The 22,340-nt window shown below is 54.5% G+C and overlaps 1 protein-coding gene across 7 annotated transcripts in view; it reads right to left on the reverse strand.

Moving 5' to 3' along the window:
- Positions 1–22,340, reverse strand: part of LOC137355935 (RAS guanyl-releasing protein 2-like) — a 74,701-nt gene that overhangs the window by 4,773 nt on the left and 47,588 nt on the right. For 6 of the 7 annotated variants that reach the window (XM_068021608.1, XM_068021609.1, XM_068021611.1 and 3 more), the window contains 9 exons: positions 15,021–15,137; positions 14,227–14,502; positions 12,994–13,074; positions 8,511–8,621; positions 6,484–6,599; positions 4,914–5,055; positions 4,160–4,196; positions 3,848–4,003; positions 3,088–3,160 (listed from right to left, as the gene is read on the reverse strand). In XM_068021608.1, the coding sequence (XP_067877709.1) occupies positions 3,105–3,160; positions 3,848–4,003; positions 4,160–4,196; positions 4,914–5,055; positions 6,484–6,599; positions 8,511–8,621; positions 12,994–13,074; positions 14,227–14,502; positions 15,021–15,137 (1,092 nt within the window). In that variant the 3' untranslated portion in view covers positions 3,088–3,104. The remainder of the gene's footprint in view (positions 1–3,087; positions 3,161–3,847; positions 4,004–4,159; positions 4,197–4,913; positions 5,056–6,483; positions 6,600–8,510; positions 8,622–12,993; positions 13,075–14,226; positions 14,503–15,020; positions 15,138–22,340) is intronic. The other variant, XM_068021615.1, reaches the window with a different exon arrangement.

Consider the following 22,340-nt stretch of genomic DNA (forward strand, 5'->3'; position numbering starts at 1 on the left):
CCCAGTGTGGCGCCGCTGCACCTCCTCCCACTCCCTCTAAATCTCCTACAGACACCGCTCAGTCGGTGCCGGAGGCTGTGATTTTCACGGCCTCCGGCAGGGAGGGGAACGCCCGTCCGGGTGGAAGGAAGGCGCGGAGGGAAAATAAACATTAAGAGGCGCGTCCCCTGGACATATTGACACAACCCGAGTCTGAGCCCAGCCCAAGGCCCGATCTCGGGGAGCCCACGTGCCCCAGGGCTGGGCGCGGGCCCAGGGTGACTAAACAAAATGTGGGTGTGGAGGTGGAGGCCTCTGATGACATGGAGGTCTCTGAGCCTCTACACCCAACTGGGAAAAAGAGGAGAAGGCACCCCTCCACAGAAGTAACACAGGGCCCTGAGGTGCAGGGCCCATCTGTTGGAGGGGAGCTGTCTCCTGTTTCGGGTCCCCAGGTTTCCCCTACCGCCACCACCAAGGCTACAAAGTCTGGGCAGGAGCTCCCTATCCCTCAGGATGGAGGGGAGGGGGAGGCCCGTGTACATGAGGCCCCTCCTGGAGGAGTAAGTGGAGGCCTGCTTGTGGTGGGGGAGCCAGGGGAGATGTCCCTCTCGTGGCGCAGGGCGGTCATCGTCCTGCTGCCGAAGAGGGGCGATCTCCGCCTGCTTAAAAACTGGCGTCCGGTCTCCCTCCTCAGCACGGATTATAAGTTCTTTGCCCGGGCTATGTCTACCTGCCTGGGCTCCGTGCTGGCCCACATGATCCACCCCGACCAGTCCTACACGGTCCCGGGCCGGTCCATCCAGGACAACATCCACCTGGTCCGGGACCTGATCCATCTTTCCCAGAGGACTGGTCAGTCAGTCGCCTTTCTCTCGCTCGATCAGGAGAAGGCTTTCGACAGGGTGGATCACGATTACCTTTTCAGGACTCTGCGCACTTTCGGACTCGGGCCGCATTTTGTGGCCCGGGTCCGACTTTTATACGCCGCCGCAGAGTGTCTAGTCAATGTTAACGGGTCCTTGACGGCGCCCCTGCGCTTTGGGGGAGGAGTGCGTCAGGGATGCCCCATGTCCGGCCAATTGTATACCATCTGCGTGGAGCCCTTCCTGTGCCTGCTTCGCAGGAGGTTGACGGGATTGGCTCTGCGCAAGCCGGCCATGTGGGTTGTCCTCTCGGCTTACACCGACGACGTGCTCCTCGCAATCACAGATCCCGTTGACTTGCGGAGGATGAGCGACTGCCAACAGACCTTTTCTGCCGCGTCCTCCGCGAGGATCAATTGGGAGAAATGTTCCGGACTCCTGGTGGGTCAGTGGCGGGTGGACTCCCTGCCGGAGGAGATGATGCCTTTTGCGTGGAGCACCACGCACCTCCTCGATCTGGGAGTCCACCTTAGTCCCGCTGAGGAAGCCTGGCTGGCAAACTGGCAAGAGTTGGAGGCGAAAGACACCGCTCGGCTGGGGCGCTGGACAGGACTGCTCCGAGTGCTTTCCTACAGGGCCGAGCGCTGGTCATAAACCAACTGGTGGCCTCCATGTTGTGGTACCGGTTGGTCACTTTGGCCCCGCCCCCTGCATTTGCCACCAAGATCCAGAAAGAACTCGTCGATTTCTACTGGGGCAAGAGGAAACACTGGGTCTCTGCCGCGGTCCTGAGTCTCCCGATTGAGGAGGGCGGTCAGTCGCTGGTGTGCGTCCTCACCCAGGCTGCGACTCTCCGCCTTCGGACCCTGCAGAGGTACCTGTACGTCGAGCGTCCTCCCAGATGGTGTGCGCTGGCGACGTATTTTTTCCGCCAGTGTCACTGCCTTCAAGACGACATGCAGCTCCCGGTGGAGTCCATTAGCTGCGCCTCTCTGAGGGGGTTGCCTGTCTTTTACCGGGATATATTCCAAGTCTGGAACATGGTCGCCTCCAGTCAGGGCGCCATTGGAGGAGAGCGCCTCGGCTGTCCGGGCGACCGACTCCGGTGTCGGAGGAGTAGCTGAAGCCCAGGTGGCGAGGGGGCTCGGGACTGCGGAGCGCTCCCAGCCGAGCTGACCCCCTGCTCATTGGACCCAGGCCCCGAAACCCTCCTCGGGAGCCGGTCCCGCACAACCCGAGCCGCCTCTCGGAAATGCCCTCTGTGCCATTCCAATCGGGGCGGAGGGGTTTCCTGTACGGGCTGCTCCTGCACACTCTCCACTTCCTCGCCCTCGTCAGCCGGCCGGACACGCCTTGGCGGTCCGCGTTGCCATCTGGCGGCGAGGGGAAACCCCGATGGAGGTCTCTTTACGCGGGAGTCCTCCCCCTTTACATCGGGGACCTGGGGTGGAGGGTGCTGCACAGAGCAGTCCCGTGCAATAGGCTTTTAAGTAGGTTCACGGACTCCCAGGCCACCTGTACTTTCTGCGGCCTGGACGAGTCCGTGTTCCACATATATACAGAGTGTGCGAGGTTGCAGCCCCTATTTGAGTATCTGAAGGGGCTGCTCCTCAAATTCTGGCTGCACTTCAGTCCCACGCTCCTGATCTTTGGGCACCCGGTGCGGAGGGGGCGTGGGCCGGGGGGAGGATCTCCTCGTCGATCTGCTCCTGGGCCTGGCCAAGGTGGCAATCCACAGGTCCAGGCTGCGGGCCGTCGGGGGGTCCGTCCTCCCAGATTGCCTGCCCCTCTTCCGCGGTTACGTTCGCGCCCGGGTGTCCCTGGAGAAGGAGCATGCGGTGTCCGCCGGTACGCTTGAGGCCTTCCGCGACCGGTGGGCACCGCAGGGACTGGAGTGCATTGTCGACGCCGAGAATGGCATTTTAATTTGAGTTTTTTGGTTCATTTATTCGATTTTAAACAGTTATTTTAAAAATGTATTGAAAAGGGGCCTGAGGGAAAAAAAACAGGATTTGATAGAGAATAAAGCTCCCCCTACACTGTCCCCATCAAACATTTGGAGGACAGGGAATACACTTCAGAGTTCAATGGCTGTAAAATGCTTTTGAAAATTCTGAGGTTGTGAAAGCTGCTGTCACAGTGAAAATTCTTGTGCCCAAGCTGAGCACAGGTGGGTTGGTGTTGATGTTACGGTCAGGGTCGGGGGCTGCTCGCTGACTCCGGTTGTGAACTGAGTACCTACCGGTCATGGAGTGTTGTTCAGAGGTGAATGTCCTGTACTTCATCCTCCAGATCCTCGACCTCTTCCTCTAACACTGTGGGAGAGTCAGATCAGTCAGTCAGTCAGCTCCCCTCATTCTTACTGGGTAAACATTTCCCACCCCTCTCCCTTGCACCAAAGTGTGAGCTGGGGTTCCATGGCAATCCCTCTCTGCTCCAGGCCTGAGCCCATAACCCAGGGCCGACACTCCCGGTTCCAGTACTGAGGGAGTGTTGCACTGTCGGCGGTGCCACGTTTCAGATGAAACATTAAACCCATGCCCTGTCTGCCCTCTCAGGTGGATGTAGCAATTGGAAGAGGAAGGGACGGCGGGGGGTGGGGGGGGGGGGGGGGCAGGGTGGGAGTTCTCCCCGGTGTCCTGGGGCCAATATTCATCCCTCAACCCAACATCACTGAAAAACAGATAATCAGCTCATTATCCCATTGCTGTTTTGTGGGATCTTGCTGTGCACAATTTTGGCCGCCGTGTTTCCCGCCCCTCACAAAGCGACGATCCTACACTGGCCGTGAAAAGAAACGTCCCGAGGTTGTGACCGGCGCTGCAGAAATGCGGGCCCCCTCGCGTCGTGCCCCACCCCTCCCCCTCTCCCTCCCTCCCCCCTGGGCTTCAAACCCAGTGCCAGGCTCCAGTGTTCTGGCAGCACACTTGCCACCCTCCAGGTGAACGTCGCGCTCCTGAAGGTGCCCCCCCACCCCCCCCCCCCCCCCCGTGCCACCTCACCTGTCTTGGAGGTGTCGGGGGCGGAGTGCGTCACGGGAAAGCTGAAGGACCTCCTGAGCGTGGGGGTGGGGCTGTCCAGGCAGATGCTCTTTGTGCGCTTCCGACACTCCATCACCAGGAGACTCTTGCACTGCTTGTGGCAGCTGATCCCGCAGGCTGTGGAGAAGACAGACGTCGTCAGTTCGGTTCTGGGCTCTCCCAGTGCACAGCCCCAGGAAATCCACTGGGATTCTATCCCCACCTCGCAGTTCCCTCCGTTCCCCACCCCCCCCCCCCCCGCCCCCATACCTGAGAACGGACATGAGTTCTTACCTCGGCACTTGTAGCCTTGTTTATAGAGGCCCCAGATCTGTGGGAGAGGAAATGACAGTCGGGTCAGTACGTAGCCACAAACAAGGAAGTTGGAGGCAGTCTGCGCAGCGCACTGTTCAGTCGTCCACCCTCCAACACACAGACTCCAGCCTCGTGTTAGCGAATCCCATTTAAAAATAGACTCGGGAGTGGTCAACCATGACAGAAAAATGGCCAGCAGTGACCACATTGCCAATGATTGTCCCCTTCCCCCCTACTCCCACCTCACCCCCGGCCATCCTGCTTTACCCCCATCACTCCCTCGTTGGCTGGACCCGCCCAGCCTTCCCGCGTTTCGCTCAGGAACTCGACCCTCGAACGTAGGCCCAACAGTCCCAGTGGCGCTTTGGGATCCAGGCCTTAAGGGGAGGCCACAAGGAAAACACCGTTGGGTCGCCCACTCGCCTCTGAGCCTCAAGCTCAAGGGGGGGGGGCGGGGGGGAGGGGGTGGTCGAGCCCCACTCCAGAGGCTTGAGCCCGTCATCTGAGGGAGTGCTGCACTGTCGGAGGCGCCGTCTCCAAAGTGCTCTGGGACTCGTGAAAGGCGCTATCGAAATGCAAGGCCCTTTCTTTGGGTGCTGAGCCTCCCCCCAGATCTGTGCTCGCCTCCTCAGTTGGTAAACCAGGGCCTAGACGGGGCCCTTGTATAATGCCAGCCAGGTCCCCCCTCCTCTGTGCCTAACCCAGGCTGCGACTAGAGGCGGGGTATACATACAAAGTTCTTGCAGTGCTCGCAGAAGGTGGGCTTCAGGTAGGTGGTCTCTGTGAAGTTGTGGATGAATCCCATTTTGCAGTTGAGCAGAGAGTTGGCTTGCATGAAGTACGTGATCATCTCATCTCTGCTGATCTGGCCATCACTGGAAGACAGGTTGGGTGTAGGATAGAGACATGAGAAGCACATTCTGCCCACTTCTCAACCCTACTCCACAGCAAAAGAGCATCAGAGCAGCAGGACTTGCTATTTTGACTCAACTTACTCATGAAATAAATCGGGATAATTACATATTAGATCCAGGGTTTCCTTCTCGCGAATCTGACTTTGTATCAGGCCTCCATATGGGGTAGTGGGGAGCATCTGGGTAACAGTGAGCACACCATACAGACCCAACTGGCTGTTTCAACGAGAAGGTGATGAAAATCTGCATGTGAAGGCTTCAGAGAGGGTCCAGCAAAGATTCACCGGAATGGTCCCGGGGATGAGGGACTTCAGTGACGTGGATAGATTGGAGAAGCTGGGGCTGTTCTGAGAGAAGAGAAAGTCGAGAGGAGATTTGTTCGGGGTGCTCAAAATCAGGAGGGGTCTGGAGACGGAGATAGGGAGAAACTGTTCCCATTGGCAGAAGGGTTGATTTAAGGCGATCGGCAAAAGGAACAAAGGTGACACAAGGAAAAGCATTTTTTTTTGCTGGCAGCGAGTGGTTCGGATCTGGAACGCACCTCCTGAGAATGTGGTGGAGGCAGGTTCAATCGAGGCCTTCAAAAGGGAATTGGACTAATTATCTGAAGAGAAAAAATTTGCAGGGCTGCGGGGAAAAGGCGGGGAGGAGTGGGACGAGGTGAGTTGCTCTTGCAGCGAGCTGTCAAGACATGATGGGATGAATGGCCTCCTTCAGCGCTGCAACTGTTCCATGATTCTGTGAGAATCTACGACTCGGAGCAGTCTCCAGAAGGGCCAACTTTACTGGTATGCCAGAAGTTTGGGGACGAGTACTTTGGCCGACTTGACGGGAGGCTGGCGATTCCAACATGGCGGACGTTCAGGCAGGCGCACCCGAAGCCAAAGGGAGCGTGCTGAGAAAATGCCTCGGTGACTGACTGGTCACATATGAAAACAAATAAGATGTCAACAAAGTTGGGCTTTGTCAAACGCCCAGTTTGGGTTCCATGAGTCTCCAGGTCTTCAAATTACAGTTGAGCGGACAGCACAGCAACAGGCCATTCGGCCCATCTGCTCTGTGCTGGTGTTTCTGCTCCACACGAGCCTCCCCCACCCCCTCTTCCTCTCACCCCCATCAACATCTCCTTCTATTCCTTTCTCCCTCATGTGTTTATCCAGCTTCCCCTTCAATTCACCTCGACCACTCCCCATGGTAGTGAGTTCCACATTCTCCCCACTCTCTGGGGGGGAAAGACGTTTCTCCTGAATTCCCCATTGGGTTTATGAGTGACCATCCCATATTGATGGCCCCTGGTTCTGGTCTTGCCCACAAGATGTTGGAAGCCGGGGAACAGCGTACAATAACGTTTACTCCAATCTTGGCGGACTCTGACATTCCAATACTCACTTGTTCTCGTCCAAGACGCTGAACCTGTCCAGGTAGGGGAAGTTGGAGGAGATGATGCTGAATTCCTTCTGTGAGATGTAGCCATCATGGTCAACATCAAAGTTTCTAAAAACAGACTGGAGAAAATAGATGGAGAGAAAGAGAGAGAACGCACATCAGGGACGGTCAAATGGAGCCAGGATTATCCCGACTGAAGAACAAAGCCAACAATTAGACACCAAATAGGCAGCTCCATCCACTGAGAAGGGTGGTACCACCATGGCTGAGTGGGTAACACTCTTGCCTCCCAGTCAAGAGTTGTGAGTTCAAGCCCCCGGCTCCGGAGATTTGAGCTCCATAATCCAGGCCGACACTGAGAGTGCTTCACTGCCTGAGGGTCGGTACTGAGGGGGTGCCGCACTGTCGGGGGGGGGAGCCGTCGTTCGGATGAGACATTAAACCGAGGCCCCCGTCTGCCCTCTCAGGTGGATGTAGAAGATCCCACGGCCACTATTGGAAGAAGAAGTGGGGGGGTGGGGGGGGGGGTGGAGTTCTCCCTGGTGTCCCAGACCCGATATTTATCCCTCAACCCAACATGGCTAAAAACAGATGATCTGGGTCATTATCACATCGCTGTTTGTGGGATCTTGCTGTGCGCAATTTGGCTGCTGCGTCTCGGACATTACAACAGGGAATGCACTTCAAAAAAAAAAAAAGTCCGTCTTCGTTGCATGCTTTGGGCCGCCCTGCTTTGTGAAAAGTGTGATGGGGATGTAAATTCTGCCTCGCTTCAGGCAGCCCTGGTTTCCAGGGAACCCAGCACAAGGGACGGTCTGCCATCTGGTCTAAGCATTGAGGCAAGGGATAATCAGGCTGTGTTACTGGTTCAAAATGTTCAAGAGAAAGCAAGACAGAGCCCACTATTGACGTGGAGCCTGAAATTTCTAAGGATTTGCCGATAGCCTGTGACGTGATGAACTGAAGTTGTGTCTGGGATTCTGTCGGATTGTGGTGCCCGCTTCCTCTTTGATCTTCCCACACGCTAAAACACACCAAATTTCATGACCAATTCTCCGCTGTCATCCGTCATGTGAGCCTGCCCCCCCCACCCCCCCAACTATTCCGACCTATCCAAACACGGTCAAATGGATCCTCAGCAATGGCTTCCCTTCTACCCCCCCCAACCCCGTACCGTTCCTTCAAAAACCTATCCCTGACCTCCGCCCCCTCCTCCTGAATCTATTCGACGCTCAGCGACGACCTCCGCGGAGATAGTGGTACTGTCGTGGGGGACAGTAATCCAGGGTTCAAATCCCACCACGGCAGCTGGTCAAGTTTAAATTTAATTAATTAATACAAATTTGGAATTGAAAGGGGGCCATGAACCAAACCAATGATTGTGGTTAAAAACCCATTAGGTTCACTAATATCCTTTTGAGGGAAGGAAATCTGCCAACCTTACCCGGTCTGGCCGACATGTGACTCTTGACTACCCTCTGAAAAGGCCGAGCAAGTCACTCAGTTGTATTCAAGATGGTGGCTCAGCGCCACCTTCTCCAGGGTGCTTATGGATGCTCACATCCCATGAAAGAAAGAAAAACAATTCCAAATCCTAACCACTTGGATACAAAAAAGTTTCTCCCCATGTCGCCTCTGGTTCTTTGACCAATCGCCTTCGATCTGTGCCCTCTGCTTATCGACCTTTCAGCCACTGGAAACAGTTTCTCTTTATTCACTCTGTCTAAACCCCTCATGGTTTTTAAACACCTCTATTAAATCTCCTCTTAGCCTTCTCTGCTCGAAGGAGAACAATCTCAGTTTCTCCAGTCTCTCCACGTAACTGTCATCCCTCATCCCCTGCAATCATTCCAGTAAATCTCCTCCGCACCCTCTCCAAAATCTTACTGTTGCTCCACGCTCGACTCCATTGCTCATCATCCTGACCAATCATCATTAAGCCAGCGACTCTGACAGTCACCCTGCGTTATCATTTCCAGGGACGCGCCGCTGGGGAGGAATCTGCCTTGAGGCTCAAGGGCCTCACGTACCTCCACCATCTTGTGGATGTGCTTGTTAATCAGCTCGGGATCGGTTTTCGGTTTGACAGCGGACGCCCATTCATCGAGCACTGGCGACTTGGCAGGGGTCGGGCTTGAGGGCTGCACAAGAGAAACACAGAATCAATTCCAAACACATCCAGTTGCAGTCAGCACCCCCTTCGAAGACTTATAACTCACTCCCGGGTATCTGTTATTCTATATATAAACCACCCGAACCCCTCGATTAGATTCCAGTCTGTAACTCACTCCCGGGTATCTGTTATTCTATATATAAACCACCCCGAACCCCTCGATTAGATTCCAGTCTGTAACTCACTCCTGGGTATCTGTTATTCTATATATAAACCACCCGAACCCCTCGATCAGGTTCCAGTCTGTAACTCACTCCCGGGTATCTGTTATTCTGTATATAAACCACCCGAACCCCTCGATTAGATTCCAGTCTGTAACTCACTCCTGGGTATCTGTTATTCTATATATAAACCCCCGAACCCCTCGATTAGATTCCAGTCTGTAACTCACTCCCGGGTATCTGTTATTCTACATATAAACCACCCGAACCCCTCGATTAGATTCCAGTCTGTTACTCACTCCCGGGTATCTGTTATTCTATATATAAAACACCCGAACCCTCCGATTAGATTCCAGTCTGTAACTCACTCCCGGGTATCTGTTATTCTATATATAAACCACCCCGAACCCCTCGATTAGATTCCAGTCTGTAACTCACACCCGTGGATCTGTTATTCTATATATAAACCACCCGAACCCCTCGATTAGATTCCAGTCTGTAACTCACTCCCAGGTATCTGTTATTCTATATATAAACCCCCTGAACCTCTCGATTAGATTCCAGTCTGTAACTCACTCCCAGGTATCTGTTATTCTATATATAAACCCCCGAACCCCTCGATTAGATTCCAGTCTGTAACTCACACCCGTGGATCTGTTATTCTATATATAAACCACCCGAACCCCTCGATTAGATTCCAGTCTGTAACTCACTCCCGGGTATCTGTTATTCTATATATAAACCCCCTGAACCTCTCGATTAGATTCCAGTCTGTAACTCACTCCCGGGTATCTGTTATTCTATATATAAACCACCCCAATCCCTCGATTAGATTCCAGTCAGTAACTCACTCCCGGGTATCTGTTATTCTATATATAAACCACCCGAACCCCTCGATTAGATTCCAGTCTGTAACTCACTCCCGGGTATCTGTTATTCTATATATAAACCCCCTGAACCTCTCGATTAGATTCCAGTCTGTAACTCACTCCCGGGTATCTGTTATTCTATATATAAACCACCCCAATCCCTCGATTAGATTCCAGTCAGTAACTCACTCCCGGGTATCTGTTATTCTATATATAAACCACCCGAACCCCTCGATTAGATTCCAGTCTGTAACTCACTCCCAGGTATCTGTTATTCTATATATAAACCACCCGAACCCCTCGATTAGATTCCAGTCTGTAACTCACTCCCGGGTATCTGTTATTCTATATATAAACCACCCCGAACACCTCGATTAGATTCCAGTCTGTAACTCACTCCCGGGTATCTGTTATTCTATATATAAACCACCCCGAACCCCTCGATTAGATTCCAGTCTGTTACTCACTCCCGGGTATCTGTTATTCTATATATAAACCACCCCGAACCCCTCGATTAGATTCCAGTCTGTAACTCACTCACGGGTATCTGTTATTCTATATATAAACCACCCCGAACCCCTCGATTAGATTCCAGTCTGTAACTCACTCCCGGGTATCTGTTATTCTATATATAAATCACCCCGAACCCCTCGATTAGAGTCCAGTCTGTAACTCACTCCCGGGTATCTGTTATTCTATATATAAACTCCCCGAACCCCTTGATTAGATTCCAGTCAGTAACTCACTCCCGGGTATCTGTTATTCTATATATAAACCACCCGAACCCCTCGATTAGATTCCAGTCTGTAACTCACTCCCGGGTATCTGTTATTCTATATATAAACCCCCTGAACCTCTCGATTAGATTCCAGTCTGTAACTCACTCCCGGGTATCTGTTATTCTATATATAAACCACCCCAATCCCTCGATTAGATTCCAGTCAGTAACTCACTCCCGGGTATCTGTTATTCTATATATAAACCACCCGAACCCCTCGATTAGATTCCAGTCTGTAACTCACTCCCAGGTATCTGTTATTCTATATATAAACCACCCGAACCCCTCGATTAGATTCCAGTCTGTAACTCACTCCCGGGTATCTGTTATTCTATATATAAACCACCCCGAACCCCTCGATTAGATTCCAGTCTGTAACTCACTCCCGGGTATCTGTTATTCTATATATAAACCACCCCGAACCCCTCGATTAGATTCCAGTCTGTTACTCACTCCCGGGTATCTGTTATTCTATATATAAACCACCCCGAACCCCTCGATTAGATTCCAGTCTGTAACTCACTCACGGGTATCTGTTATTCTATATATAAACCACCCCGAACCCCTCGATTAGATTCCAGTCTGTAACACACTCCCGGGTATCTGTTATTCTATATATAAAACACCCGAACCCCTCGATTAGATTCCAGTCTGTAACTCACTCCCGGGTATCTGTTATTCTATATATAAACCACCCCGAACCCCTCGATTAGATTCCAGTCTGTAACTCACTCCCGGGTATCTGTTATTCTATATATAAACCACCCGAGCCCCTCGATTAGATTCCAGTCTGTAACTCACTCCCGGGTATCTGTTATTCTATATATAAACCCCCGAACCCCTCGATTAGATTCCAGTCTGTAACTCACTCCCGGGTATCTGTTATTCTATATATAAACCACCCCGAACCCCTCGATTAGATTCCAGTCTGTAACTCACTCCCGGGTATCTGTTATTCTATATATAAATCACCCCGAACCCCTCGATTAGAGTCCAGTCTGTAACTCACTCCCGTGTATCTGTTATTCTATATATAAAACACCCGAACCCCCCGATTAGATTCCAGTCTGTTACTCACTCCCAGGTATCTGTTATTCTATATATAAACCCCCGAACCCCTCGATTAGATTCCAGTCTGTAACTCACTCCCGGGTATCTGTTATTCTGTATATAAAACACCCGAACCCCTCGATTAGATTCCAGTCTGTACCTCACTCCTGGGTATCTGTTGTTCTATTTGTAAACAACCAGAACCCCTCGATTAGATTCCAGTCTGTAACTCACTCCCGGGTATCTGTTATTCTATATATAAAACACCCGAACCCCTCGATTAGATTCCAGTCTGTAACTCACTCCCGGGTATCTGTTATTCTATATATAAACCACCCGAACCCCTCGATTAGATTCCAGTCTGTAACTCACTCCCGGGTATCTGTTATTCTATATATAAATCACCCCGAACCCCTCGATTAGAGTCCAGTCTGTAACTCACTCCCGGGTATCTGTTATTCTATATATAAAACACCCGAACCCTCCGATTAGATTCCAGTCTGTTACTCACTCCCAGGTATCTGTTATTCTATATATAAACTCCCCGAACCCCTCGATTAGATTCCAGTCTGTTACTCACTCCCAGGTATCTGTTATTCTATATATAAAACACCCGAACCCCCCGATTAGATTCCAGTCTGTTACTCACTCCCAGGTATCTGTTATTCTATATATAAACTCCCCGAACCCCTCGATTAGATTCCAGTCTGTAACTCACTCCCGGGTATCTGTTATTCTATATATAAATCACCCCGAACCCCTCGATTAGAGTCCAGTCTGTAACTCACTCCCGGGTATCTGTTATTCTATATATAAACTCCCCGAACCCCTCGATTAGATTCCAGTCTGTAACTCACTCCCGGGTATCTGTTATTCTATATATAAACTCCCCGAACCCCTCGATTAGATTCCAGTCTGTAACTCACTCCCGGGTATCTGTTATTCTATATGTAAAACACCCGAACCCCTCGATTAGATTCCAGTCTGTAACTCACTCCCGGGTATCTGTTATTCTATATATAAACCAGTGCTCCCTCAGTCCTGCCCCTCTGACACTGCAGCACTCCCTCAGTCCTGCCCCTCTGACACTGCAGCACTCCCTCAGTCCTGCCCCTCTGACACTGCAGCACTCCCTCAGTCCTGCCCCTCTGACACTGCAGCACTCCCTCAGTCCTGCCCCTCTGACACTGCAGCACTCCCTCAGTCCTGCCCCTCTGACACTGCAAGCACTCCCTCAGTCCTGCCCCTCTGACACTGCAGCACTCCCTTAGTCCCGCCCCTCTGACACTGCAGCACTCCCTGAGTACTAGCACCGAGAGTGTCAGCTTAGATTCTTTTGTGTTCAAGTATCTGGAGTGGGATTTGAACCCAGATTGAACCCAGTTACCAGGTGCGAAATGGGCACGACCATTCCTCAATTTTACCAGGCGCAGGGTGCGGACAGGTGGCTGCACACAAGAGAAATCGTTCGTCCAAACTCACCGCAGACTTGGACGTGCGAGGTTCCCTCAACAACGACAGTTTGTAGATCTCGTCGTCTGTGTGGAACTGATCCAGGGAGACCTGCGATGGGGCATCAAAGAATGTTACTTGAAGGAAGAATTGGGAGTGTTCTCTTTACAGCAGAGATGGTTAACGGGGGATTCAATAGAAGAGTTCAAAGTTATTAAGGAGAAACCGTTTCCACTGGGGGAGGGTCCGCAACCAGAGGAGAAAGATTTAAGATAATCGGCAAAAGGAACAGAATAGATACCATTCACCTCAAGCACTCCCTGTGCTAGCGAGTTCCACACTCTCCCCACTCTCTCAGGGGATAGAAGTTTCTCCTGAATTCCCGATTGGATTTATTACGGACTATCTTATAATTGATGGCCCCGAGTTCTGGTCTCGCCCGCAAGTGGAAACATCTGCGTCTACCCGATCGAACCCTTTCATAAGCTTCAATACCTTTGTCAGATCACCCCTCAGCCTTCTCGAAAAGGGCCCTGGCTATTGGGTTTTGATTCTGTGGGCCTGGAGTTTGGGAAGGCTGGCCCGGGAGGGGTGGGGGAGGGGGGGGGGGGGAGAAAAAAAGATCCCTGGAACTCACGGGAGAGCGACAGGGATCAAACTGAAGTGGGGAATGACGAGAAGCTTTTGCTCACTCAGGAAGTGAGAGGATTGGTGATAGGGGTGGGGGAGGGGGAAAGCATTCAGAAACGGGGTTCTAGAATGATGATGAAGGGGCGGCTTGGCTGCTGGAGGATGGCCCAGTGGGTAGCGTACTCGCCTCCGAGTCCGAATGCTGTGGGTTCGAGTCTCACTCCAGGAGATCAGAGTGCAGCCATCCAGGCTGACGCTCCCAGTGCCAGTACTGAGGGAGTGCTGCACTGTCAGAGGTGCCATCTTTCAGTTAAACCCACCCTCTCAGCTTGGCATAAAAGATCCCACGGCCACTATTGGAAGAAGGAGGGGGGTGGTGGGGGTGGTGGTGGTTCTCCCTGGTGTCCTGGGGCCAATATTTATCCCTCAACCAACATCACTAAAAGAAAATAACGTGGATCATTATTGCATTGCCATTTGTGGGATCTTGCTGTGCGCAAATTGGGTGCTGCGTCTCCTACACTACAGCAGCGGCCAGGCCTAAAAAGAAAATTGGCTGGGAAGTGTTTTGGGATGTCCTGAGGATGCGAAAGGCGCTATAGAAATGCAACTCTGCCCCCCCCCCCCACCTACCGTCAGAAGATTGACGAGGTCCATGCTGGGCTCGATGGGCGGAGTGGTCACCTGGACTTGGATCAGCTCATTGAGGATGGAGTAGAGCTGCTGCATTTTCGCGACGTTGAGCCGGTCCTTCTCCGCCCAGTCCGGGAGGGCGAGGTGCACGGCCAGCAGGTCCTTGAGGTGGACCCCCAGGATGGGGAACTTGAACCCTGAGCCTTCTGCAAAGCACCTGCGGTAATTGCTGTAGTTTCCGCATGTCGTCACCAGCTCCATCAGGCTGTCGGAAATCTGGCGGGCGGGGGGGGGGAGAAAAAACATCCGGTCACCATAGACGGGAGTCACCGCGTGCGGTCGAACCGATAAACCTCGCTACCCCCCCCCTCCCTATCTCTGTCACCTCCTCCAGCCCGAGATCTCTGCGCTCCTCCAATTCCGCCCTCTTGCGCATCCCCCCCGACTCCCATCGCTCCACCATTGGCGCCCGTGCCTTCAGCTGCCCGGGAGCTCTGGAATTCCCTCCCTAAACCTCTCGGCCTCTCTCTCCCTCCTCCTTTACGACGCTCCTTAAAAAACCGACCTCTTTGACCGAGCATTTGGTCGCCTGTCCCTAATATCTCCTGATGTGGCTCGGAGTCAGATTTTGTTTGATAATCGCTCCTGTGAAGCAGCGAGGGATGGTTTTATTATGTCAAAGGCGCTAGATAAATGCAACTATTTGTTGTGTGATTTTTACTGCAAGTAACCCAGTCTCTTGATCGGTGCGTGGTTCAAGATGATGATGTTGAATTGTTGCATTGTATTCGCACCTTTATAACATCTGGACTGATGTAATGATACGTCTCTTTCAGACGGGAGATTGCACTGTGACTCAAACCGCCAATCACGGCCATCAATGTGTTATAATTCTGGAGCTGAAGCAGTCTCTGCAAAGGAACAGAACACCCAATGACAGGAAGACCATCAAAATTAGAAAGAGCTTTACTCGACATCTAACCCCGTTTTGTTTTTGCTTTTTTTGTAGAGGGAGCTTTAATCTGTATCAAACCCCCGTTTTTTTTTTTCTTTTTTTTTATACCCCAGGCTGCTTCTTTATTTTTCACGTCCAGGGGGCCTTTATTCCTCAGGCCCCCTTTATATACGTATTGACATTTTAAAAATAACTTTATTAAAATCAGAGAAATAAACAAAAAACTCAAATTAAAACGCCATTCTCGGCGTCGACGATGCACTCCAGTCCCTGCGGTGCCCACCGGTCGCGGAAGGCCTCAAGCGTACCGGCGGACACCGCGTGCTCCTTCTCCAGGGACACCCGGGCGCGAACGTAACCGCGGAAGAGGGGCAGGCAATCGGGGAGGACGGACCCCCCGACGGCCCGCAGCCTGGGCCTGTGAATTGCCACCTTGGCCAGGCCCAGGAGCAGACCGACGAGGAGATCCTCCTCCCGGCCCAAGCCCCTCCGCACTGGGTGCCCAAAGATCAGGAGCATGGGACTGAAGTGCAGCCACAACTTGAGGAGCAGCCCCTTTAAATACTCAAAGAGGGGCTGCAACCTCGCACACTCCATATAAATGTGGAACACGGACTCGTCCAGGCCGCAGAAAGTACAGGAGGCCTGGGAGTCCATGAACCTCTTAAAAGTCTATTGCACGGGACTGCCCTATGCAACACCCTCCACCCCAGGTCCCTGATGTAAAGGGGGAAGACTCCCGCGTAGAGAGACATCCATCGGGGTTTCCCCTCTCCGCCAGATGGCAACGCGGACCGCCAGGGCGTGTCCGGCCGGCTGACGAGGGCGAGGAAGTGGAGAGTGTGCAGGAGCAGCCCGTACAGGAAACCCTTCCGCTCCGATTGGAATGGCACGGAGTGCATTTCCGAGAGGCGGCTCGGGTTGTGCGGGACCGGCTCCCGAGGAGGGTTTCGGGGCCTGGGCCCGATGAGCAGTTCCGGCCGAGCGGGGGTCAGCTCAGACAGGAACGCTCCGCACTCCCGAGCCCCCTCGCCACCCACAGTGAGGGGCGTCCCGGGGGTTTCGGCTACTCCTCCGCCCGCCGGACCGTCCCCGGAGTCAGCCGCCCAGACAGCCGAGGCGTTCTCCTCCGCCGGCGGGGGAGCGACCTGACTGGAGGCGACCATGTTCCAGACTCGGAATAGATCCCGGTAAAAGACAGGCAACTCCCTCAGAGAGGCGCAGCTAATGGACTCCACCGGGAGCTGCATGTCGTCTTGAAGGCAGTGACACTGGCGGAAAAAATACGTCGCCAGCGCACACCATCTGGGAGGACGCTCGACGTACAGGTATCTCTGCAGGGTCCGAAGGCGGAGAGTCGCAGCCTGGGTGCGGACGCACACCAGCGACTGACCGCCCTCCTCAATCGGGAGACTCAGGACCGCGGCAGAGACCCAGTGTTTCCTCTTGCCGCAGAAGAAATCGACGAGTTTCTTCTGGATCTTGGTGGCAAATACAGGGGGCGGGGCCAAAGTGACCAACCGGGACCACAGCATGGAGGCCACCAGTTGGTTTATGACCAGCGCTCGGCCCCTGTAGGAAAGCACTCGGAGCAGTCCTGTCCAGCGCCCCAGCCGAGCGGTGACTTTCGCATCCAACTCCTGCCAGTTTGCCGGCCAGGCTTCCTCAGCGGAGCGAAGGTGGACTCCCAGATAGAGGAGGTGCGTGGTGCTCCACGCAAAAGGTGTCATCTCCTCCGGCAGGGAATCCACCCGCCACTGACCCACCAGGAGTCCGGAACATTTCTCCCAATTGATCCTCGCGGAGGACGCGGCAGAAAAGGTCTGCTGGCAGTCGCGCATCCTCCACAAGTCAACGGGATCTGTGATTGCGAGGAGCACGTCGTCGGCGTAAGCCGAGAGGATGACCCGCATGGCCGGCTCGCGCAGAGCTAATCCCGTCAACCTCCTGCGAAGCAGGCACAGGAAGGGCTCCACGCAGATGGTATACAATTGGCCGGACATGGGGCATCCCTGACGCACTCCTCTCCCAAATCGAAGGGGCGCCGTCAAGGACCCGTTAACTTTGATTAGACTTTCTGTGGCGGCGTATAAAAGTAGGACCCGGGCCATGAAATGCGGCCCGAGTCGGAAAGCGCGCAGAGTCCCGAAAAGGTAATCGTGATCCACCCTGTCGAACGCCTTCCCCTGATCGAGGGAGAGAAAGGCGACCGACTGACCAGTCCTCTGGGAAAGATGGATCAGGTCCCGGACCAGGTGGATGTTGTCCTGGATGGACCGGCCCGGGACCGTGTAGGACTGGTCGGGGTGGATCATGTGGGCCAGCACGGAGCCCAGGCGGGTAGACATAGCCCGGGCAAAGATCTTATAATCCGTGCTGAGGAGGGAGACCGGACGCCAGTTTTTAAGCAGGCGGAGATCGCCCCTCTTCGGCAGCAGGACAATGACCGCCCTGCGCCACGAGAGGGGCATCTCCCCGGTCACCAGGCTTTCCCCCAGGACCCGTGCGTAATCATCCCCCAGGACGTCCCAGAATGCCCTGAGGAACTCCACGGTCAACCCATCCAGCCCTGGGGATTTGCCCCTCGACAGCTGGTGGAGGGCGCCAGTCAGCTCCGCCAATGTGCGCGGAGCCTCCAATCCTTCTGCGCCCTCCGTGCTGACCTGCGGCAGGTCCTCCCACAAAACTCTGCGCGCGTCCTCACTGGACGGATCCGGAGAGAAAAATGCACTGTAATACGTCCGGACCAGGAGGCCCATTCCCTCCGGATCCGTGATGGAGGATCCGTCGTCGGCCAGCAGCTGAACGAGCTGCTTACGGACCCCACGCCATTTTTCCAGCGAGTAGAAGAAGGGTGAGGCGCGGTCCAAATCTTCCAGGATCTGGATCCGCGACCTCACGTACGCGCCTCAGGACCCTATGAGCTGCAGGTTCCTCAGTGCGCCCTTCTTCTCTTCGTACACCTGCCACAGGGCCGGGTCCACGACGGCATGACCGAGGCGGGACTCCAAATCGAGCACCTCCCTCTCAAGGCGCCCGATCTCGGCCTCCCGCCTCTTGGTCGACCCCTTCGCGTACTCCTGATAGAAGACGCGGATGTGAGTCTTGCCCACATCCCACCAAAGCCTCAAGGAGGGGAAGCCCCCCTGCTTCCTTCTCCAGTCGGCCCAGAATCAACAGAACGAGTCCCGAAATTGCTCGTCTTCCAGCAGCCGGTTGTTAAAGTGCCAGTACGCGGACCCCGCCCGCGTGCGGAGCGGAGTGAACTCCGCTCACACCAGGTGGTGGTCCGAGCACGGCACCAGCCGCATGGAGGCCGCCGAGACGCGGGAGACGTACGCCTGCGAAATGTAGAGGCGGTCGATTCGCGACCCTCCTCCTCCAAACCTCCACGTGAAGGCGCTGGAGTCGGGATGGAGATTCCGCCAGACATCCACCAAGTTAAGGGAGCTGATCAGTCCCCTCAACTTCTCCACCGACGCTTGGCCGCGCTGGGGACCGGAACGATCCCCTATCTCGAGGGTGCAGTTGAAATCCACTCCGAGGATGATGCACTCGCCGCTATCGATGGAGCTCAAGAGAGCGGACACTTCTTCAAAGAAGCGCGCTTGCAACGCGCCGGGCCTGGGCGCGTACACGTTCACAAAGTGGAGCGGCACGCTACCCAGGCGAACGGCGAGGTGGAGCAAGCGGCCCCGGCACTAGCTCCTTGACCCCCAAGATCTCCGGCTGAAAAGTCGGGGCCAACAAGATAGCCACCCCGCTAGAAATAGGGGTGAGGTGACTCATGTAGACCCCACCCTGCCACTCCAGGAGCCAGGTGGCTTCGTCTCCCGGAACGGTGTGGGTTTCCTGCAGAAAGCTCACCGCGTATCTCCCTTCCCTGAGGACTGAGAGATTGTGAAATCTGCGGTGAGCCCCTCTGCTGCCGTTGATGTTGAGGCTGGCTATGGTTATCTTCATGTCAAAGGTACTTAAAACCCGTCACAAACACCTCACTGTGAGGAGGGAGTGGAAGTGCACCTGGCCTTCCACTCCCCCAGCAACCCATTGAGGAACACATTAAAACGGCGCCTCTCAACCAGTTTCACGTCCGCGCGCTTGCCCGGTTTCTTAAGGGCGGCACGGACGGACTGTATGATCAGCGCCAGATTCGACCAACGGTCGAGGGCCAGCTGAACTTTATTGCGGCAGCCCCTGCAAACCGCGAGGAAATCCCGGAGTTCCGACGTGGGGATGAGAGGAGATTCGGTGGGAGGCACGAGGGACTCCACCACCTCACTGGCGATGGAATCAAGATCATCCTCCGTGCCCCGCACCGAATCCCCATCCTCCTCCGGGTCGTCACCGCCAGCGGTCGACACATCCACCACACACTGTGGGGCGGACGTCCCGGCCGCGCCAGCTGGTCCCGCCTCCGTCACGATCCCACCCCCAGGATCGATGGCGGAGGAGTCCTTTCTGGGTTCTACTGTGAAACTGGAGCCTGTGGGTGCCAGCAGTTCAGGACCCTCCTCCACCTCCGTCCCCAGGCCAATGAGCAGTCCAGGCAAGACGGAAGTTCCCGACTCTGGAAATCCAGCCGGAGCTGAGACCGGAGGCGGAGAGAGGAGGCCATCTCCTGCCCGGCCAGCGCCCACAAACCCAGCAGATGGGGCAGCATTCTCAGTTATAACTGGGTCGGGTACATCCTGTTTGGGAGTGGATTTTGGCTGGGAGGGCCGACCAATTGGGGCCTTGCCCTCCCCTCCGCTCAGGGCACCCGACCCATTGGCAGAAAGGGAGGCATCACCAGGCTCCCCCACCACAAGCAGGGCCCAACTTGCCCCTCCAGGAGGGGCTGCATGCACAGGGGTCTCCCCCTCCCCTCCATCCTGAGGGGTAGGGAACTCCTGCCCAGACTTTGCTGCCTTGAAGGTGGTGGTGGTAGGGGGCACCTAGGGATCTGAACCAGGAGACAGCTCCCCTCCAACAGATGGGTCCTGCTCCACAGGGCCCTGTGTTACCTCTGTGGAGGGGTGCCTTCTCCTCTTTTTCCCAGTTGGGCGCGGAGGCTCAGAGACCTCCATATCATCAGAGGCCTCCGCCTCCGCACTCTTTTTTTTTAGTTACCCTGGGCCTGAGCCCAGCCCTGGGGCAGGTGGCTTCCCCAGGAACGGGACTTGGGCTGAGCTCAGGCTCGGGTTGTGCCGCGGTGTCGAGGGGACGCGCCTCTCGTTGTTTATTTTTTCCCTGTGCCTTCCTGCCACTCGGACGGACACTACCCGCCCCGCCGGAGGCCGTGAAAAGCACAGCCTCCGGAACCGATTGAGCGATGTCTGTAAGAGGTCTAGGGGGAGTGGGAGGAGGTGCGGTGGCGCCACACTGGGCCGCCAAGGTGGTGTTGGCGGCCGGGAGGTTGGGGCAGTTCTTACGAACATGCTCCACCCCCTTGCAGGCGTGGCACCGCGCTCTATCCGAGGTCCAGAAGACGTGGTAGGCCGTCCCCTGGAACTCCACTCTTAAGTGGCCTTCCAAGACCTCCTCCCGCGCCAGCTGCATGAATAGCTGGTGGCGGAATGAGTAGAAATGTCGGAGGCCGTGCTCCCGAAGACCGAGCGGGACTGGGGTGATCCCTGACCTCACCTCCCCCAGATGGTGCAGGTGGGGGAGGAGGAGCTCATCAGGAATGAAGGGTGGGATGTTTGACAACATTATCCGCTGGGCAGAGGCCTCCCACAGAGGGTCCACTGGCAGGAAAGTCCCACCAACTGTGAGCCCCTTACTCAGGGCGAGGGACACCACCCGCTCGGTCTTCAGGAAGAACACAGCCGTCCCGTTCATCTTTGAGGCTGCAACAATGGCCGAGGGGCCTTAACACAAGCCTCAATAGTGATATTAGGATGGGTGTAACTCTTCACCCCGTGCTTTGATGTTAAGATTTTAAATGGTGACGGGGCCACAGGAGCAGCTGTCGCAGCTGCTGCAGCATAGGAGGGCCCCGCCACTGGAGAGGACTGAGAAGCCAAGGGGTAGAAGAGTTACAGGCACTGTGTGTTGACAGCAAAAAAAAAAGTAAATACAATAATAAATCAAAAATGCAAACACTTAAAGAATTATAGCAAAGGGGAAGTGGCTGAGGGAGGGGAAGGCCAGGAGGAATCAGTCTTTGTTGGTATTTACAAAAAATAAGTCATTTAGCTGGTCTTCCAGTTGGGAGGGTGGGGTGGGGTGATGTCTTCACCTGGGTCAGCTGTAAGCTGCCAAGGCACACGCCTCCTTTGATGTTCAGATAATAAGTCTCTTCACCTGGGCAGCTCCAGCTGTCCCAGGCTTAGTAGTTGGGGTGGGGAGGGAGCTCCCTATCCAAAGATGTTAAACACAGGAGCTCCCTATTGAACAATACAGCCCCACCCAAGGTCTTCAGGTCTCTTCTTCCCCCACCCCCAACAATCAATGAAAAAGACTTCAATGTGAAACAAACTCACAGAAGAGCTTCCAGTTCTTCCAGTTCTCTGCCTTCCTTTGTTGCCAATGTGAAATAACCTTTCTTTCAATCTCAGTCTCTCCCTCTTGCAGCAGTCACACAGCTTCCAGCCTCTGCACACAGCCACAGTCAGCTGTGACCTTGTTAACCACTCAGCACCTCCAATTAGGCAGCAGCCAACTCCGTGCTGTACCTGCCCTGGGAGTGTTTGATGGGGACAGTGTAGAGGGAGCTTTACTCTGTATCTAACCCCGTGCTGTACCTGTCCTGGGAGTATTTGATGGGGACAGTGTAGAGGGAGCTTTAATCTGTATCTAACCCCCGTGCTGTACCTGTCCTGGGAGTGTTTGATGGGACAGTGTAGAGGGAGCTTTACTCTGTATCTAACCCCCGTGCTGTACCTGTCCTGGGAGTGTTTGATGGGGACAGTGTAGAGAGAGCTTTACTCTGTATCTAACCCCCGTGCTGTGCCTTGTCCTGGGAGTGTTTGATGGGGACAGTGTAGAGGGAGCTTTACTCTGTATCTAACCCCCGTGCTGTACCTGTCCTGGGAGTGTTTGATGGGGACAGTGTAGAGGGAGCTTTACTCTGTATCTAACCCCGTGCTGTACCGGTCCTGGGAGTGTTTGATGGGGACAGTGTAGAGGGAGCTTTACTCTGTATCTAACCCCCGTGCTGTACCTGTCCTGGGAG

This window comes from Heterodontus francisci, chromosome 44 (genome assembly GCF_036365525.1).
Source record: "Heterodontus francisci isolate sHetFra1 chromosome 44, sHetFra1.hap1, whole genome shotgun sequence".
In the NCBI taxonomy this organism is placed as follows: domain Eukaryota; kingdom Metazoa; phylum Chordata; class Chondrichthyes; order Heterodontiformes; family Heterodontidae; genus Heterodontus; species Heterodontus francisci.